The sequence below is a fragment of the Zerene cesonia genome, chromosome 19 (assembly GCF_012273895.1).
Source record: "Zerene cesonia ecotype Mississippi chromosome 19, Zerene_cesonia_1.1, whole genome shotgun sequence".
Classification (NCBI taxonomy): Eukaryota; Metazoa; Arthropoda; class Insecta; order Lepidoptera; family Pieridae; genus Zerene; species Zerene cesonia.
Genome location: NC_052120.1, coordinates 4,451,976 through 4,467,462, shown reverse-complemented (window position 1 = coordinate 4,467,462; position 15,487 = coordinate 4,451,976). Strand labels below are relative to the sequence as shown.

Here is a 15,487-nt window from a genome sequence, read left to right as displayed (position 1 = left end):
TATAGAATATTGGATAGAGAATATTGCAATAAACACTGATGAAATTAAACGGAAGAAAATAGACCAATAAACTAAACTCGCAGGACGCGGACGCCAGTAGTTGCACTAATTAAGCCTAATTGTATAAATTATGTCAATGGACTTCTATCCCTCAATGGTTCGCTAAGGATGTACTTAGTACGGTCACAGTTGTAACTCGTTTTGTTAACAAGATATAATGAAAGTACATTTTGATTATTTGGTACCCTACGGTTTTATCAAGTTGAAATGTTACAAACAGTATAAAATAGTAGAACAATGTGCCATTAAATAATATTTTTTTATTAACCTGTATTTGCTTTTTGCAACTTTTTTTAAATAAATGTGTAATTTTGTGACGTGACAAAATTACACATTTCACATTTAATCGTTGGATTATGTAGACCTATATTATGGTATATGATAACGTCAAGCAGAGTTCTAAATATATAATATGCAAAATAGAGTAGTCTTTCTATCTCTACCAATACTTTTAACATAATATTAACCTCAACTTATATAATAGGTTAGGCGTGATATAATAAAACACATACTGTTTACATATGATTTAATTTTTCGTAATAGACATTCTTCTAATCATATTTATTTACGCTTACAATTCTTTATTTGGAATGGTATTATTTATACATAGCTTAAAAATAAATAAAAGTATTACTTGGTAAGCTTATCGAGACATGCAAAACGTAAACTGAAATCAAGGAACATAACAAAGAGTGAAGGTGAACGAGACTCTTTGGTTTTATTGTGTTTACAAGTTATATCAAAATCTATATTATTCAAATTAAATTAGCTTATAACACAAATATTCACTTAGTATTCATTCATTGTGAAAAACTGATCGTACCTAAAATTCACGCTCAAACGCGACGCTACTTAAATCTAATTTTCAATCGCTATTTGTACACGGAAATAAAAACAATGCCAACAACCATGATAAACTATAATAATCATTAAGATACAATAATAGACACAAAACAATACAAATACTTAAAAATTACGTTAACAGACGACGACCTGCCGCAACTGATACTAGCATGAGCACGGCCTTAAGTATTGCAAAATTTTATTATAATTTTTAAACATATAAACACTTCGCAACAACATTGCACCAATAAATAAGTTAAAATAAATTAAAATAATAAAAGTAAGATTAAAACATAAGACTAGGACAGTTTAAAATAAACAATTGTTGATATTTGACAGATTGAAGAAGACGAGGATAGAACGAGACAGTCGAGATTTTAAGAAATGTTATGTCGTACGTACGTATCGTAATTATTTATTGTTAAAAGTTGGAAAAGGTCAAGAAAAGAGAAACAGAAGAGCACTAGTTTAGCTTCAGATAAAATCTAACAGTCGCTTTTGAACTGTTTCAGAAATAAATAAGTATATAAGTTACATTTATATCTCAAAGAGAATTAAAACATGTGAAAGTTTATTGGTGCAATTCATGGGTACATAAACCTTTTCAAACAAAACGCAGCCAATTCAGTAACATATATAGTAAGGCTAGATTTGAGAAAAGCAAATACACTTATATTAGCGATGAGTATAGAAATTATTCTCTTATATTTTAGTTTCCACTACAAATTCAGCTTAAAGGTACAGTGGGTAAGTGGTAGAAAACAAGCGATATATTTCTATTTAATAACTATTGTATTATATCGAGTACTACGTATTGATTTCATTAATATCAATGGCGAGCAAAACATATTATATCACCATAAGCTAATTCCGTTAAGAAACAGCAAACACTATTTAAATAATATAAGCTCATAAATAATATTTAATGTAAACGATTATTTATTATCAAATAACGTACGTTGATAATTCACGTACTCCATCCAATATACAAAAAGTTGTATACAAATCCCGTTGAGTCCCATAGTCCCATATCGTGCGGGGAAAATCCGGCAAGAATTCCAAATCAGGTATCGTCCTTACGACGAAGGCTCCATCGAGCCAAAAATACAAAACATCTCATAATCGTAGGCGATAAAAGGTCTATAATAATATCCCTTTCGCCCGCAATATCTGTAAAAAGAGTCCTCATCTGTGGTACACTATTCAAAAATCACATAAATGGCTCACCCATTTAATCCATCATCACATCTTGTAAAATCGCAAAAGCGCCGTGACCGGAATATGTCACGACGACATCACCTCATCTCACTCGTGTTATAGTTTCCTATCAATATCCTTTGGTGCATAAAGTTTAGCCATTCCTAATTAGTATTGTTCGATGATCTCGTTATCCCGGGGTCTCCTAGTGAAGGGCATCCCGGGCTCAGTACTGGCTCTCGTCATATATGTATATCGCCTCGCCGGCGGACTCCTTGAGGGGCGGCGGCGGCGGGGGGAAGTCCAGGTCGCCGGGGCGGAAGAGCTTGGAGTTGGGCGCGGGGGAGGCGGGCGCGGGGGAGCTGCCCGGCGAGCCGCCGCCGCGCCGCTTCACCCCGCTCGGGGACGCCGCCGCGCGGAACGACGAGCGCCGCGCAAGCCTGGACACGCGTTACGTTACGTTACTGTTACGTTATAATTGCGTAACATTAGTAATAATGATACATTATTGTTCCTTCCGATGAAAATGACTGGAAAACATAATTTATTGATCTACGATCTACTAGTGAATAATTAGAATTGGTTAATACCAATATACTCATTTACCGTAATTGAAAAAATATAAACTATCCCATTTTTTAAGTTGTGTCAAACTGCACATGGTGTTCAAATTTGTTTAAAATCGGTCGAGTAGTTTAGAAGTCCATCGCGGACAAACAATGTGACACGTGGTTTATATATAAAGAAAAAACAAAATTATAAGTACTAGTACTTTTCTGTACTATCTCTATTACGCATATCATGTAAAAGGTGAAAGTGTACATTTTTGTGTATAATTTTGTAATATCAAAATTCATCACCAAACTATTTGATCCAGTAAATGTACGATGGTTGTTTTTACGTATATAGTACAAAGCACACATAAAAAAGCCAACACACCTCGACGCCATCTCCTCGGGGGTCTCTTCGATCTCCAGCACCCAGCTGACCGAGTCGTGTTTCTCCACCACGCCCTTGACCGCGGGCAGCGGCGGCGAGTCCGGGTCGGGGGAGGTGGCGGGAGAGGGCGGCGACGGAGGAGGGGAGGGGGAGCGCGCCGAGTCGCCTGACGACGTGCGCGTGCGCATCGGCGTACGCTCTATGTAGCCGCCTCCCGCCAGCAGGGATACCACCTAGCGGAAAGATTGTTTTTCATTTGAATATTTCTGGACATTTTATAACACACACATGACATGTGCGCTTTTTGTTTCTATAATCACAACCTACGACAAATCTATTTAAGTACATATTAGAATATGAAGATCACACTTTAATTAGTCAATTAATGCCATTAAAAGTCATACTTCATATAAGACTTTTAATTGCGTTAGAAATAGCCAGTATGATTTTTACAGAAAATATTTTTGTATTTCTTCGAAATTTCATTTAACGCGAGTATCAGACATTGAATTTAAAGATTTTTAGTTAAATATATCTACTCCATTATTTATAGCGAAATCTGTACATCAGAACACATTAATTCTAATTACGAGCTAAGATAAGAGTATTATAACGCACCTGCGACTTCTGCCGTAGCTTGTATCGGAGTTCCTCGTTGAGCGCGACGAGGCGCGTGGCGTGGTCCCTGTCCCTGGCGGCCGCGTCGCGCAGGCGCCGGTTGTCGTCCCGCAGACGGTCCGCTTCCCGCTGGCGGGCGGCGGCGCGCTCGCGCAGCTCCTCGGCCGCGTGGCGCGCGTTGCCCGCGTCCCGCTCCGCCGCCGCGCGCCGCTCCCGCTCCGCGGCCAGCTCGCTGCGGGCGTCGCGGAGGGACGCCATCTCGGCTTGCTTCAGCTCGACGACCGCACGCAGCGAACGCACCTGGGATTGGCAACATTATCCGTTATTGTCTTTAAAAAAAATAAATGTACGCACTATTTCACAATCGTATTATGCTTATTTTTGCGAAAGAGACATTCAACTTAACGCTCACTAATATACAGTAGATATTAAATGAACATATGAAAAAATGTTACTGCTGCAAGTTACTGAACACGTTACCTTGTCATATGTTCTAAGTCTTCTAAATTGTATGAAATTTAAATCAGAGTCTATAAAACGTTGGTACAAATAATCATAATATTATACTAGTTGAGTACTTAATGCAAAAAAAAAATTATAACTTTTTTATTCATCAATATTGCATTTTTATGTAAATTTAAAAGACAGCAATAATGAAAGAAACAATACAAATTGCCTATTACTTTACCTTATTATCAATTATATAACAATTCATACAAGTATTTTGTTAACTTATGTTTTTTATGTCACTATTATCACCTGGCTCTTGTGTCAAACAATTATCACATTATCACAATCTACCGCGGAAGTACTAGGTGATAAGTTGTAAAAGTGTAGATATTGCTAGTGCGAAACGTTATATAAGAGTGTATCCACATCACAACCCACCTCAGCAGCCAGCTCTGTGGCATCCTTGCTCAGCTCCTCATCGGCGCTGATCCTGAGTTCGCACTGTTCCATCTCGCAGTAGACAGGGTCGCAGGCGGCGTCGCGCGTGCCGGGCGAGTTGCGGTCGCTGCGCTCGAGCTCCGCCCGCTCCGCTCGCTCCACCCGCTCCACTCGCTCCGCCCGCGCCGCTTCGAGCTGCGCGCGCAGGGTGCGCTCGATCTCACTGTGAGCGTGCAATCTCGCTCGACTCTCAGCGACCTCGTGTTTCAAAGACTCAATTGTTTCCTACAAGTTAAAAGATCACTTTTAGTAGACTTTAACGAAGGAAGAGTTTATCAATTCGACTGAACTAGCCAGTTGGGACATGTAAAAGTAATATCACCTCAACAATAATGCAAACACAGCCAACTATTTAATAAGGGCGATCTACGGCGCCGCGGCGCCACACTGCTACCATCTAGTTCTGATAATCGCAACAATTGCACAATATCTAACATTATTAACATGGATGCAACATCGACTGTACTATTTTATACGTAAAATATATCATTATTGAAGTTTCCTAAGTTTCGTGTATGTAAATGATATAAATAATACATTAAATCTACAATTTTATTTACATTTATGGTACTAATCAACTAACCCACGCTAGTTCGAATTATGATTTAATTGGGTTTAATTTTAAAGAGCATATAAAGGATAAATAACAAAAAAGTGTACACAAGAGAAATGAAACATACCTTTAATCCTTTAACATCGTTCGCCAGAGCAGACACCTCTTCTATGTGTGTGGCTTGAAGACGAGCGTTTGCCTCTTCCCTCGAAGATACTTCCATCTCTAGCTCTGAGATCTTGCTCAGGCATTCTGCGACTATAAAAGGAAAACCGTTGTTGTAACCGTAGTTCTTAAAATAACACGTACGTATGTATGTAACATCAAGAAGGTAAAATTTAACATATTATATAATACTAGCTGCGCCCCGCGGTTTCACCCGCGTAAGTCCGTATCCCGTAGGAATATCGGGATAAAAAATAGATGTTGGCCGATTCTCAGACCTACCCAATATGCTTACCAAATTTCAGAGGAATCGGTCAAGCCGTTTCGGAGGAGTATGGCAACGAAAACTGTGACACGAGAATTTTATATATTAAGATATAGATTTTAGATTTTTTTTTAATTTTTAGCTATATTCGGATAATTTTGCTATTTTATGTATCCAATTGTTTTACATATACATTAAATAATTAACACTCAATATATATAAATATAGTTTATAATATATGCTACATACTGGTATCAAGATCTTTTTGCGCGCGCTGCTGCCTGTCCCGGTCGGCGCGCGCGGCGCTGCTGCGCTCAGCCGCAGCCACGCCGCGCCATCTTTCGGCTTCAAGGCGCCATGAGCTACCGTTTAATGCATCCAGCTGAAAATCGTTATTTTTACTTTAAATGACTGAATTACGCTTTGAGTAATTATTAAAATATAACAATTTCGTAGTACTTGTTAATTAATTTCTGCTATACGCGTTTCACGGTATGACCAAACAATAAATATATAAAAGAGATTAGAGTTTTATGTAGACACGGAATGGGTGTCTTAATATCCAATCTAATATTGATAACATTAAATTATATGTTATAATTATATACATGTATAATATACAGTAAATAATAAATACTATAATACATAAGATATTAGATAACAATCTACAAGTAAAGTTAGGGGAGAAACACGTTTGTTCATTTAAATATTATTACACGTTTTATTTATTATCGGCCGTGGCAACTCACCCTGAACACCAAATACTGCACAAGAACACCGAGGGCCTCAACGCCCTTAGCGGCGTGCGCGAGCGCATCGGTGTGCTCCCTGGGGGGTGCGGGTAGCGGCGGGATGAGCGGAGCGGACACCGGAGCCACGAGCGGAGCGGCCGGCGTCCTGGCAGCTTGCTGCGGCTGCTGCGGTGTCTGCGCCCGCTTACCTCGGGGCCCAACTGCCGTGGACACGCGCGGTGGTTCTGGTGGAAGGAATTAACATTATATTTGGTTCTATAAGGTAACTACATAGCGTACTATTTTGAGGAAGTTTGGTTTTATTACATATACTCGATTGAGGGTAAGTTATTTAAAACAATAAAACGATATAATATGGAGAAGTGTCTAGTTGTTTAAAGGCATTGGAAACCTACTCTAATACATTCATATATTCATCATTAAAAAATATATCGAAATATACATTAACAACGCCAGTCAAAGCAACACCATTTCCTTCGTTTGTTTTTAATTACACAATATGCTTCACACGAAATGATTAACACAATAGAAAACAATACAACAAACAGAAATACGTTTCTCATTGTTGATGTTATCATGACGTCAGAAATAGGGCTGTTGTGAATCTTCATACAAAATGCTTATCAAAGTGGCCGATCAGCACGCTAAATGGCATCATGGACTAAAACAATAAAATGAAAAGATATTACGCTGTGATAAGTAAGACGATTTTCGCTTTAACACCGATTCTGTCTTTTGTATTTCCTTTATTTTATTGTATCAGGTTAATATTTTTGCAAAGTAATTTTTGATTGCGTCATGTCGACACAATGGCTCCGTTGACTACTTCAAATATTACTCAGTTAATAAAATAAACATTCACTCGTTAAAGTCATTGAATTAACAGTCTTCAAAAAGCAAGAACCTAATCGACTACATCTTCTTTATTTTCCGTTATTTCAATAGACAACAGGAAATTTGTTGTAGTTTCAAACTCTTGTTAAATATGTGTTCTTAAAAAAACCCTTCCAACATATTTTAGAGATATGGAATGAGGTTAGATACACCTAATGAGAAAAACTATTAAGCAATTGCAATAACAGCGATACTAATTTTAAAAACAATTAACTCAGTCATTTTCAAACTTCCTCCGGTGTAGAACTGGTCACATACTCACAAAAAACAAACATCCGTAGCTAGAACTTAAACAATTGCTATTCACACAAATTCTAATTCGGGCCAAGACCCTGAACATCGAGTACGCCAATGTCGGTGTTTAAAAAAACAAAAATGTTTTGTGGACTTTCATCGAAGTTTATGGTGTATACTTTCAATGCAAACAAACCTTCGCCCAAATCCTCAATCAATAAAATATTTTTGATTATAAGTATGTATTGAAATTTGGAATTTTCTTTATTGCCTCAACATCTTGCCTTATCATGAACATTTTACGACTAATGCATTTGTATAAGCATACGACGTGCTAACATAGGCGGAATTTTGAGTATGCTCTCTCACGAGAGTAGTAAGGGACTCTTTATGTAGATGTTTATTGTCGAAGTTAATTATACTATAATTAATTAGCTCAACATTAAATCGAACAAAACAAAAATTTGCTCACGCTGGGACTTAATTGTGTTTTTCATCCACGCATCCTGTAACGTGTATTCAAAAACTATACAAGTGACCCTAAACAGAAGAGTGAAATCAATATAAAAACATTCACGAATAGCAATCACCTCCGTACACTTTCATCAGCTTGTTAACTAGGGACTACGCATACCGGCCGTACCTTAAATATAACGTCCGTTTTGGCCTTAAATAGTCATCAAGACTAAACCTACATTCCTGACTCTAGTCTTACATTTACACTTTCATTATTTAGCATACACGTTTCCTTTCCTAAATTGCTATTTTAATATGGTTGTGCTCAGTTTTAACTATACAAGTCTTATTTTATCACGATAATCGTACTTCCTAGGATACTCATACTTTTCATAATTCCCATCTTTTTAACACATTGTTAAGACCTGAACTATTTAATCATAGTCTTAATTAATAAAATAACATAGCTAATGTGTACCTTAAAATCTCATATCATCATTATTTTACGTTACGTAACTAACGTGATAAAAACAATGTGAATTTTGTTTATCGTCTCAATCACTTACTGTTTAATAAATAAATAATCCCAAATAAATACGACATCGTTATATAATGAATGTAGATTAAAAATACCACAGAGTAAGCTTTTTATAAAAATAGACAGTTTCCCACGCGCTCCATTGACGATCCTTGTTGATGTTCTGCACCGTTTAGCAACATCCTATTTCCGTCAACATATTAAATGATGCAGAGATCAATGATACAGAGTCTACATTTAAACTCATTTTGATGGCTGAGATATATCACTGGTTCTAATTTGTAATAGGTGTCATGTCGTGTATCGTCGTATTCTGATTATAATTTCAAACTTAGTTTTATAATGTACTCTTATATAAAGCAGCAATCATCTGTAGTAGGAAACAATATGTATTTCTGAATAAAATGTCTCACGAAGCTTTTTATTTGCAGAACTTTTATATGAATATTTAGCGTTAATAATAGCTGAAAGCTATTTTAACACCCGGTAAATACAAGCGAAGGACTATACACAACTAAGTGGTTATTAAATGATGAAGTAGAATAAAAAATGATATCTTAATAAATCCCTTGGACGGTCAGCATCAGCGCGTGGGCTTCAATTTGGAGCACAACGTAGTTAGGTTATCAAATTAACGAGGACATAAACATCTAAGGATGAACCAATTTTAATAAATTAAAGACAATACGGAATGCTTACGACTTACGTATTAGTGTTACCGCTGGTATTCTCTTTGAAATATCTTTGTAACGAGCTTCATCAAATACTTTTAAGAAGAAAAAGTAACCCATGATAAGGACAACATAAATTTTTTCTATTTTATAAACTGCAATTACAAATGATACAAACTCGATCTTTTTGAGCTTGGTTTTTGTTCTTTTGTTAAGAAACTTGCGCAAATCGTTAACGTTTGTGATGTAACAGCCCTAACATTGTCACATTCATAAGCGATGCACCCACGCGTGTGCCTTCTATCCACCATTTGTCCAGTTGAATAGTGGCATATTATTGTGTAAAAAATGTTTGCCGGCCGCTTTCTAAGCTGTATATATAAGGTGTCATAAATCAAACGTAAATGACGCGGCATTAAAACACCCACATGTTCATCTTCGATTGTTGAAATCATTGGTTTCATGAGTTGATGAGAAAATTTAACTTGAAACTGACCTAAACCCACCGCGGTTACCATGATTATTCAATGACCCTAACATTTGAATATTTAGTGAGTCTTTTGAACTAAAACTGGATATCTCACAAACTTTAATCACTTATAAAAAAGATTTAAAAAAGAAGCCATAGAAGCACATAAAACCGTACAAAGTAGGGATCGTATTGTATCCTTTAGCAGTTTCATGTAAAGTAGGGTAACGGGTCGCAAGTGAGGCGTGCTGGGAATGCAAGTAGTTAGCTATGCGAGTATTGTTTGCTGGCTTGGACCCGAGGGCTTCACGGGGGAATTGACAGTTACTGTAACACAATTTGGATATAAATTGCCAAGAGCATTCAAACTGCAATAATTTTACACACTTCTAGATCTCTAAGACTGGACGAAGCATTCGGTAAATTTTACAGAGAATAGTAGGTATACTTTTTACTAAGCGATATTTGGATTGAGTCGCGAAAGTTTTTGTTTATTATTAATTAAAAATCATTCATTATGCTTCCTGCTTCTTAACGAAATATTTTCTGAAGGACCTTAAAAGGGATAACGATATTTATTTAACCTGAATATCACGTCCATCAAACAAAAAAATTAATATTTTAAAAATAAACATTTACCAAAGATTATTTGATCCACGTATTGACACACAAACATCGTTTATTTCCTCACGATTTCGGAGAACTGATCGATATTTAAAGCAGCTATGCTGGCCTTCTTATAACGGCCACAAATTTAATATAGACCATTAAGTTTATAAACTTTGTGGTATGAGTAATAAAATTAAACATAGATAGATACAGTTAAACAGTAAATTTTTAACGGATTTGATATCTCTCATATTTCTCATAACCAAACTATTGAAATGATAGCTCCTAACAATCATTATTCTTGCATAAGTGGCCCTGAGTCTTACTGATTGCATATCTATACATATTGTTATGCAAAGTAATCAATCAAATGCATAGTCTATAATGTGCAATGAAACTGATTTATAAACAATATATTCGTTCATTGAATCCGATAAATATTAATGAAAAAAAGAAACGCACATCGCAACGTGCGAAGGCGCGAAAAATCGTTCGCAATAGTTCGTTTACACTGTTATTTCTGCTCCGTAACCACTCTATTAATATTATCCATCCGTTTGCGTCTAGCTTGGAGAATCACAAATCTAAAATTAGTTATGTTTGTATGTGTGTCAGGGGGCCGCGAACGTCTGCTCGCCCTAGCAGGGTCATCTTTCTGCGCACCGGTGACACTTGCGACAAGCATAGCGGCATATGAAAATAGTGCATGATTGCATCTCTTATTTTAGATGACATGTTTCTTACAGTACTGAAACTAAATGAACCCATTTCCCGAACTTCATTTAAGCTATTTAAAATTCAACGGTGTGGATGTTAATATAATTATGAGCGGTTCAATTGAGCGCTCTACTTAGCTAGTTACTTCAGTTTTATTCAGTTGCTCTTAAAAAAATTGCAATATCGCTTATAATGTTTGCTTTATTACTATATACTACGTTGTTGCAATCTCAATTGAACATGGACAGGACTATATTTTAGGTCATGTATTAAAAGGGGACACTTTTTTTTTCTCAAATTATGTACTAAAGTTATATTATGGATAAGAATGAGATTAAAATAACACTGATGATTTAAGGTTAAGTGTTTACTGTTTTATCGTTTGTAATAAAGCTGTCATCATATCGTCGCTAATGACTTATCATAAAAGCGCATCTGTGCGTCGCTGCACGCTCAGGCTGTGCAAATTGCAAACAAAGATATTGTTCTTTATCGTCCCTTGTATTTCCTAATTAAATATTGACCCAATTTTAACAAGGTCAACTCTGGACATCATTATTAATAATGTTTCTTAATATAAGGATAACATGAGAAAGAAAAAATTCCGCATCGTGTTTTAATTAAAAATAAAAGCGCGACATAACTTACGAGAGATAGTTGAAGGTTATATAATATTCGTGTTAATTAACATATATGTTACGATGATGCAATCAGTTGTCTATTAGCTTAATTTAACATAACATTTCTGCTCTGCAATAAACAACTTTTTTTTATTGGATATATGAAGCTCGGTCACAGCTCGGTCACTTTCCAAACCTCCGCTACTTTTGCATTTTAATGATCGATTTCTATAACACTTTTAACGTCTATTATTATCTATAGTATTTTTATACTTGTATAAAAATTAAGACTTTTGTATTAAATACAAAGTTATAGACATATAGTCGTTATTTATATTTCTATAATTATGTATACACAACCTGAATAACGTATCGAACCTATGTTATTAACCAGATGATAATAATAATAATCTTAGTGATGTCACAAATCGTGAAATTGAAAAACTCATAATCATAATGCGCACATCTTAATGTGAGAAAGTTTTACGACGAATGCAATGATTTCTCTTTACGATATATCTGCATATGCAAAATCAAGTCACTTCGCGTAAATTTAAAACAAACACAATTTCTTGAAACTTAGAACGTAATTGAATAAAACTGGATAGCTTACACAATAAGATGTATTAGTTAAAAAAAATTATTGCACAACCGATACGAAGAGATCGAGTGGGGAAATATTTGACTTAAAATGCATAAGGTGCTTGTACTTGCGGAAACGACTACCTGTCAGTTGACATGCCAACGTTCTATACATTAAACATTTTGCTGTTATAACATCAACAATATTTATATCACATACAAAATTATTTTATGAACCCGTGTTAAATAACATTCTAATGTGAAAGCTGGTTTAAAATTGTAGATAGTAGTTCTACCCGTACAACCTTATTGAGGAATACTGAATAAAATTTAAACAAAATACCGAAAGCACCAAAATTAGATACAACATAGTCGAACTCAAACATGAGTTTGAGTTTAGGTACGAAATACAGTAAGCCACAATTATTGATTCACGATTTTTAATAAAAATGTTTAGCCACATCTCTAACTGTACCAAGAATGTATGAATGAATACAAAGGTAAATAATTTACATATTTCTGCAACTCCTAAAAAAGTCATTTAATGTAAAGTGTACTTTAGTATTAGCAGTGGGCATTGAATAAATTCGAGTCCAGATTAAAGATGCTCCGTTGAAATTAATCGCTGTCCCAGTACCTTCATACGAAACAGGGGTTCTAAATATTAATCGATAATTTGGCCTCGGAAGCCATAAAGAATCGCCAGGTACCAATACAGTGTATTGGCAAATAGCCAGTATTCAAATAAATATAAGAGAATGCATTGGAGCCAACTTGTTATGATTTTAATATAAAAATCCTAAAGGAAAGGTACAAAAATTTATTTTATAGAAAGCTAGGTCGTGCTTTTAAATAAACTGAATTTGATAAAAATTCAATGAATTTTGTAAAACTTTTGTAATTAAAATGGCGTTTGATACTTTACACAGGTTTACATCATTATAATTTCCTAACTATTTTAAAATTGTAGGACGCAAAGCATAACATCTTAGCGGATGAATTTGCATTTTACCTAATACTACTAAATTTCCGAATTCATGAGCACTCTTATTTGTTGAAAACGCAACAAATGCACGTGAATTTGTGAGTTTGTGGCGTTTTAAGGGGTAATCTCTATATCTGCGGAATCTATTTTAAAACTCTTTAGAAAGCCAAGTTATCTGTGAGTGTCATTGGCTATATTGTTTACATTTTTACTATCTCGGATCATTCCAGGCGAACCCGGAACGAGCAGTTAGTTTCCTATCCTATCCTACTAATCCTACTTCCTACTAATATTATAAATGCGAAAGTTTGTAAGGATGTGTGTGTTTGTTGCTCTTTCACACAAAAACTACTGAACCGATTGCAATGAAATTTAGTACGTAGACAGCAGGACAACTGGAATAATATAAAAGCAACTTTTTATCCGGATATTCCTACGGGATACGGACTTACGCGGGGGAACCCCGGGGCGCAGCTAGTTTTATATATTGGCGACTTTTGAGGAATCTATACAAATAATGGCGACGATAAAGAGTTAGATTAACAATCATCCCGTAATTACGTAATTGTTAAAACGAAGCCGGATATGAACAAATAATATCGCATTACAGCGCCAATGAAATTTAACCAGTGCAAATGTCAAAGTTATTTAGGCGCCCGCAGTTAAATGCGGTTAATATGAAACAAGGACGTCAGAACGCCGGTATTCATGAACAAATAACCGCTGCTAGCGTGCGATGAAAGTACAGGCCCTTATGCCTGTTCTCAGGGTCCCGTAGTCAAGAGATCACTTTTTGTCAGAGCAGTTTTACAGTTCAGTTTATGGATGAGTTTGTGAATCATTATAACATAAATCAGTTGATAGATCGCTGTTACATAAATATATAATATGCAATTAAATTCTTGTCTTGGCTATCTATGGCTAGTAAATATTATTGCTGATGCAGCTGTAATAAGGAATCCAATGATATTGCGTTGATTTTTTATAATAGTTCAATTTTTCATTGTGATTAGTTTTTAATCGAACATTCGCACTTATAATAATTAACGTAGGAAATAATATAATCAAGAAATTGTTAAGTCTATTTAATGTTAAAACAAAAAAAGTTTCCAAAAAATAAAGTTTAAGTTTTAAGGAAACAAACATAATAACTTTCACATATTCCGCAGAACATTACAGCATAAAAATGTACCGGAAGACATAACCCGTGGATAATTTTGTAACCGGACAAATTTTATAGCAATATTTTAATCCCGGCTTGTGTTCAAGGTAAAGAAATAAAGTACAATAAACACGAGAATATATAGAAAGCTCAGGTAGTGCCTAGGTTATGTTCTTATTTTCGTGATTTAACATTATGAAGGCCAAATTCAGTTAATTAATCGAAATTTTCACACCTTGCAAAACAAGGTACGTGAAAGTTTCGAAGTTAATTTGCTTTAAAAATGTAACTGAGATTTAATTTTTATAGTTTCTTCCCTTCTTTTCAAACTATTTTCTGAATAAAGAAATTATTCGCATGTTATTAACACTGAAGAGTAATAAAAATAATTAATGAAATCTATGTGGGCTAACAATACCCAAAAATCAAATATATATTTAACGTACTTTTTAAAAGCTGTCCTAGTAGCACCAGTAAATTGGTACCGTCGTATCTATTTACTTTATATAGATACCCATACAATTCTGCTGAAGTTTTCGTATGATAATTTGTATGTTTATAAATATTAGTTATTATTATTATTGGTAATTTGTTTAAATAGTACAAATATAACTGACATGTATTTCGAAAGTCCATTATTAAAAAAAATAATGTATTAATTATTGAAAAATATTTTGAAAATTTTTTGAGCAACTAAAAATTATTAATACTTTTAAATTAATTAATAATAATTATAAAGCTTTAAAAAAACCAACCTCGTCCGTCCAAAAACATGTTCACGATAGCTGCTAACTCATATTATCCACAAAGATCAATCCATACTGGCACATCACTTCACTACCCCTAATCCACATATTGGCAGGCGAGTGTTTGGTCAAACGTACAAACAACGCAAATAGACGTACAACAGTCGTTCTGTGCGTGTGACCGCGGGAACGCTTTATGTAAAACTGAGCGGATGGGGCTCTTCGTACAAACTCTTTCATATATTATCATATAGCGAAAACCAGACGCAGCGAGGTTTTTCACGAGCATCTAACCGTAGTACATGTTGCTAATCTACTATTGGGTTCGTAAAAATGGAAAATAAAAGTTATTGTAGATAGAGAGAAACTATACACCCATAAATAGGTATTCAACTACAAAGCGAGTTGATGAAGATAAAAATATTTGTTACCGGTTGTAAATTTCCGGCAGAAGGTAAATAAAA

General features: G+C 35.2%; 1 protein-coding gene across 3 annotated transcripts in view; it reads right to left on the bottom strand.

Annotated features, from left to right (window-relative positions):
- Positions 1 to 700: 700 nt before the first annotated feature.
- The window catches only part of LOC119834654, a 61,760-nt gene continuing 46,973 nt past the window's right edge, over positions 701 to 15,487 (bottom strand). For all 3 annotated transcript variants that reach the window (XM_038359080.1, XM_038359079.1, XM_038359081.1), the window contains exons 6-12: positions 6,338 to 6,564; positions 5,838 to 5,970; positions 5,286 to 5,416; positions 4,546 to 4,830; positions 3,658 to 3,957; positions 3,040 to 3,272; positions 701 to 2,540 (exon numbers count right to left, since the gene is read on the bottom strand). In XM_038359080.1, coding sequence (XP_038215008.1) covers positions 2,327 to 2,540; positions 3,040 to 3,272; positions 3,658 to 3,957; positions 4,546 to 4,830; positions 5,286 to 5,416; positions 5,838 to 5,970; positions 6,338 to 6,564 — 1,523 coding nt within the window. In that variant the 3' untranslated portion in view covers positions 701 to 2,326. The remainder of the gene's footprint in view (positions 2,541 to 3,039; positions 3,273 to 3,657; positions 3,958 to 4,545; positions 4,831 to 5,285; positions 5,417 to 5,837; positions 5,971 to 6,337; positions 6,565 to 15,487) is intronic.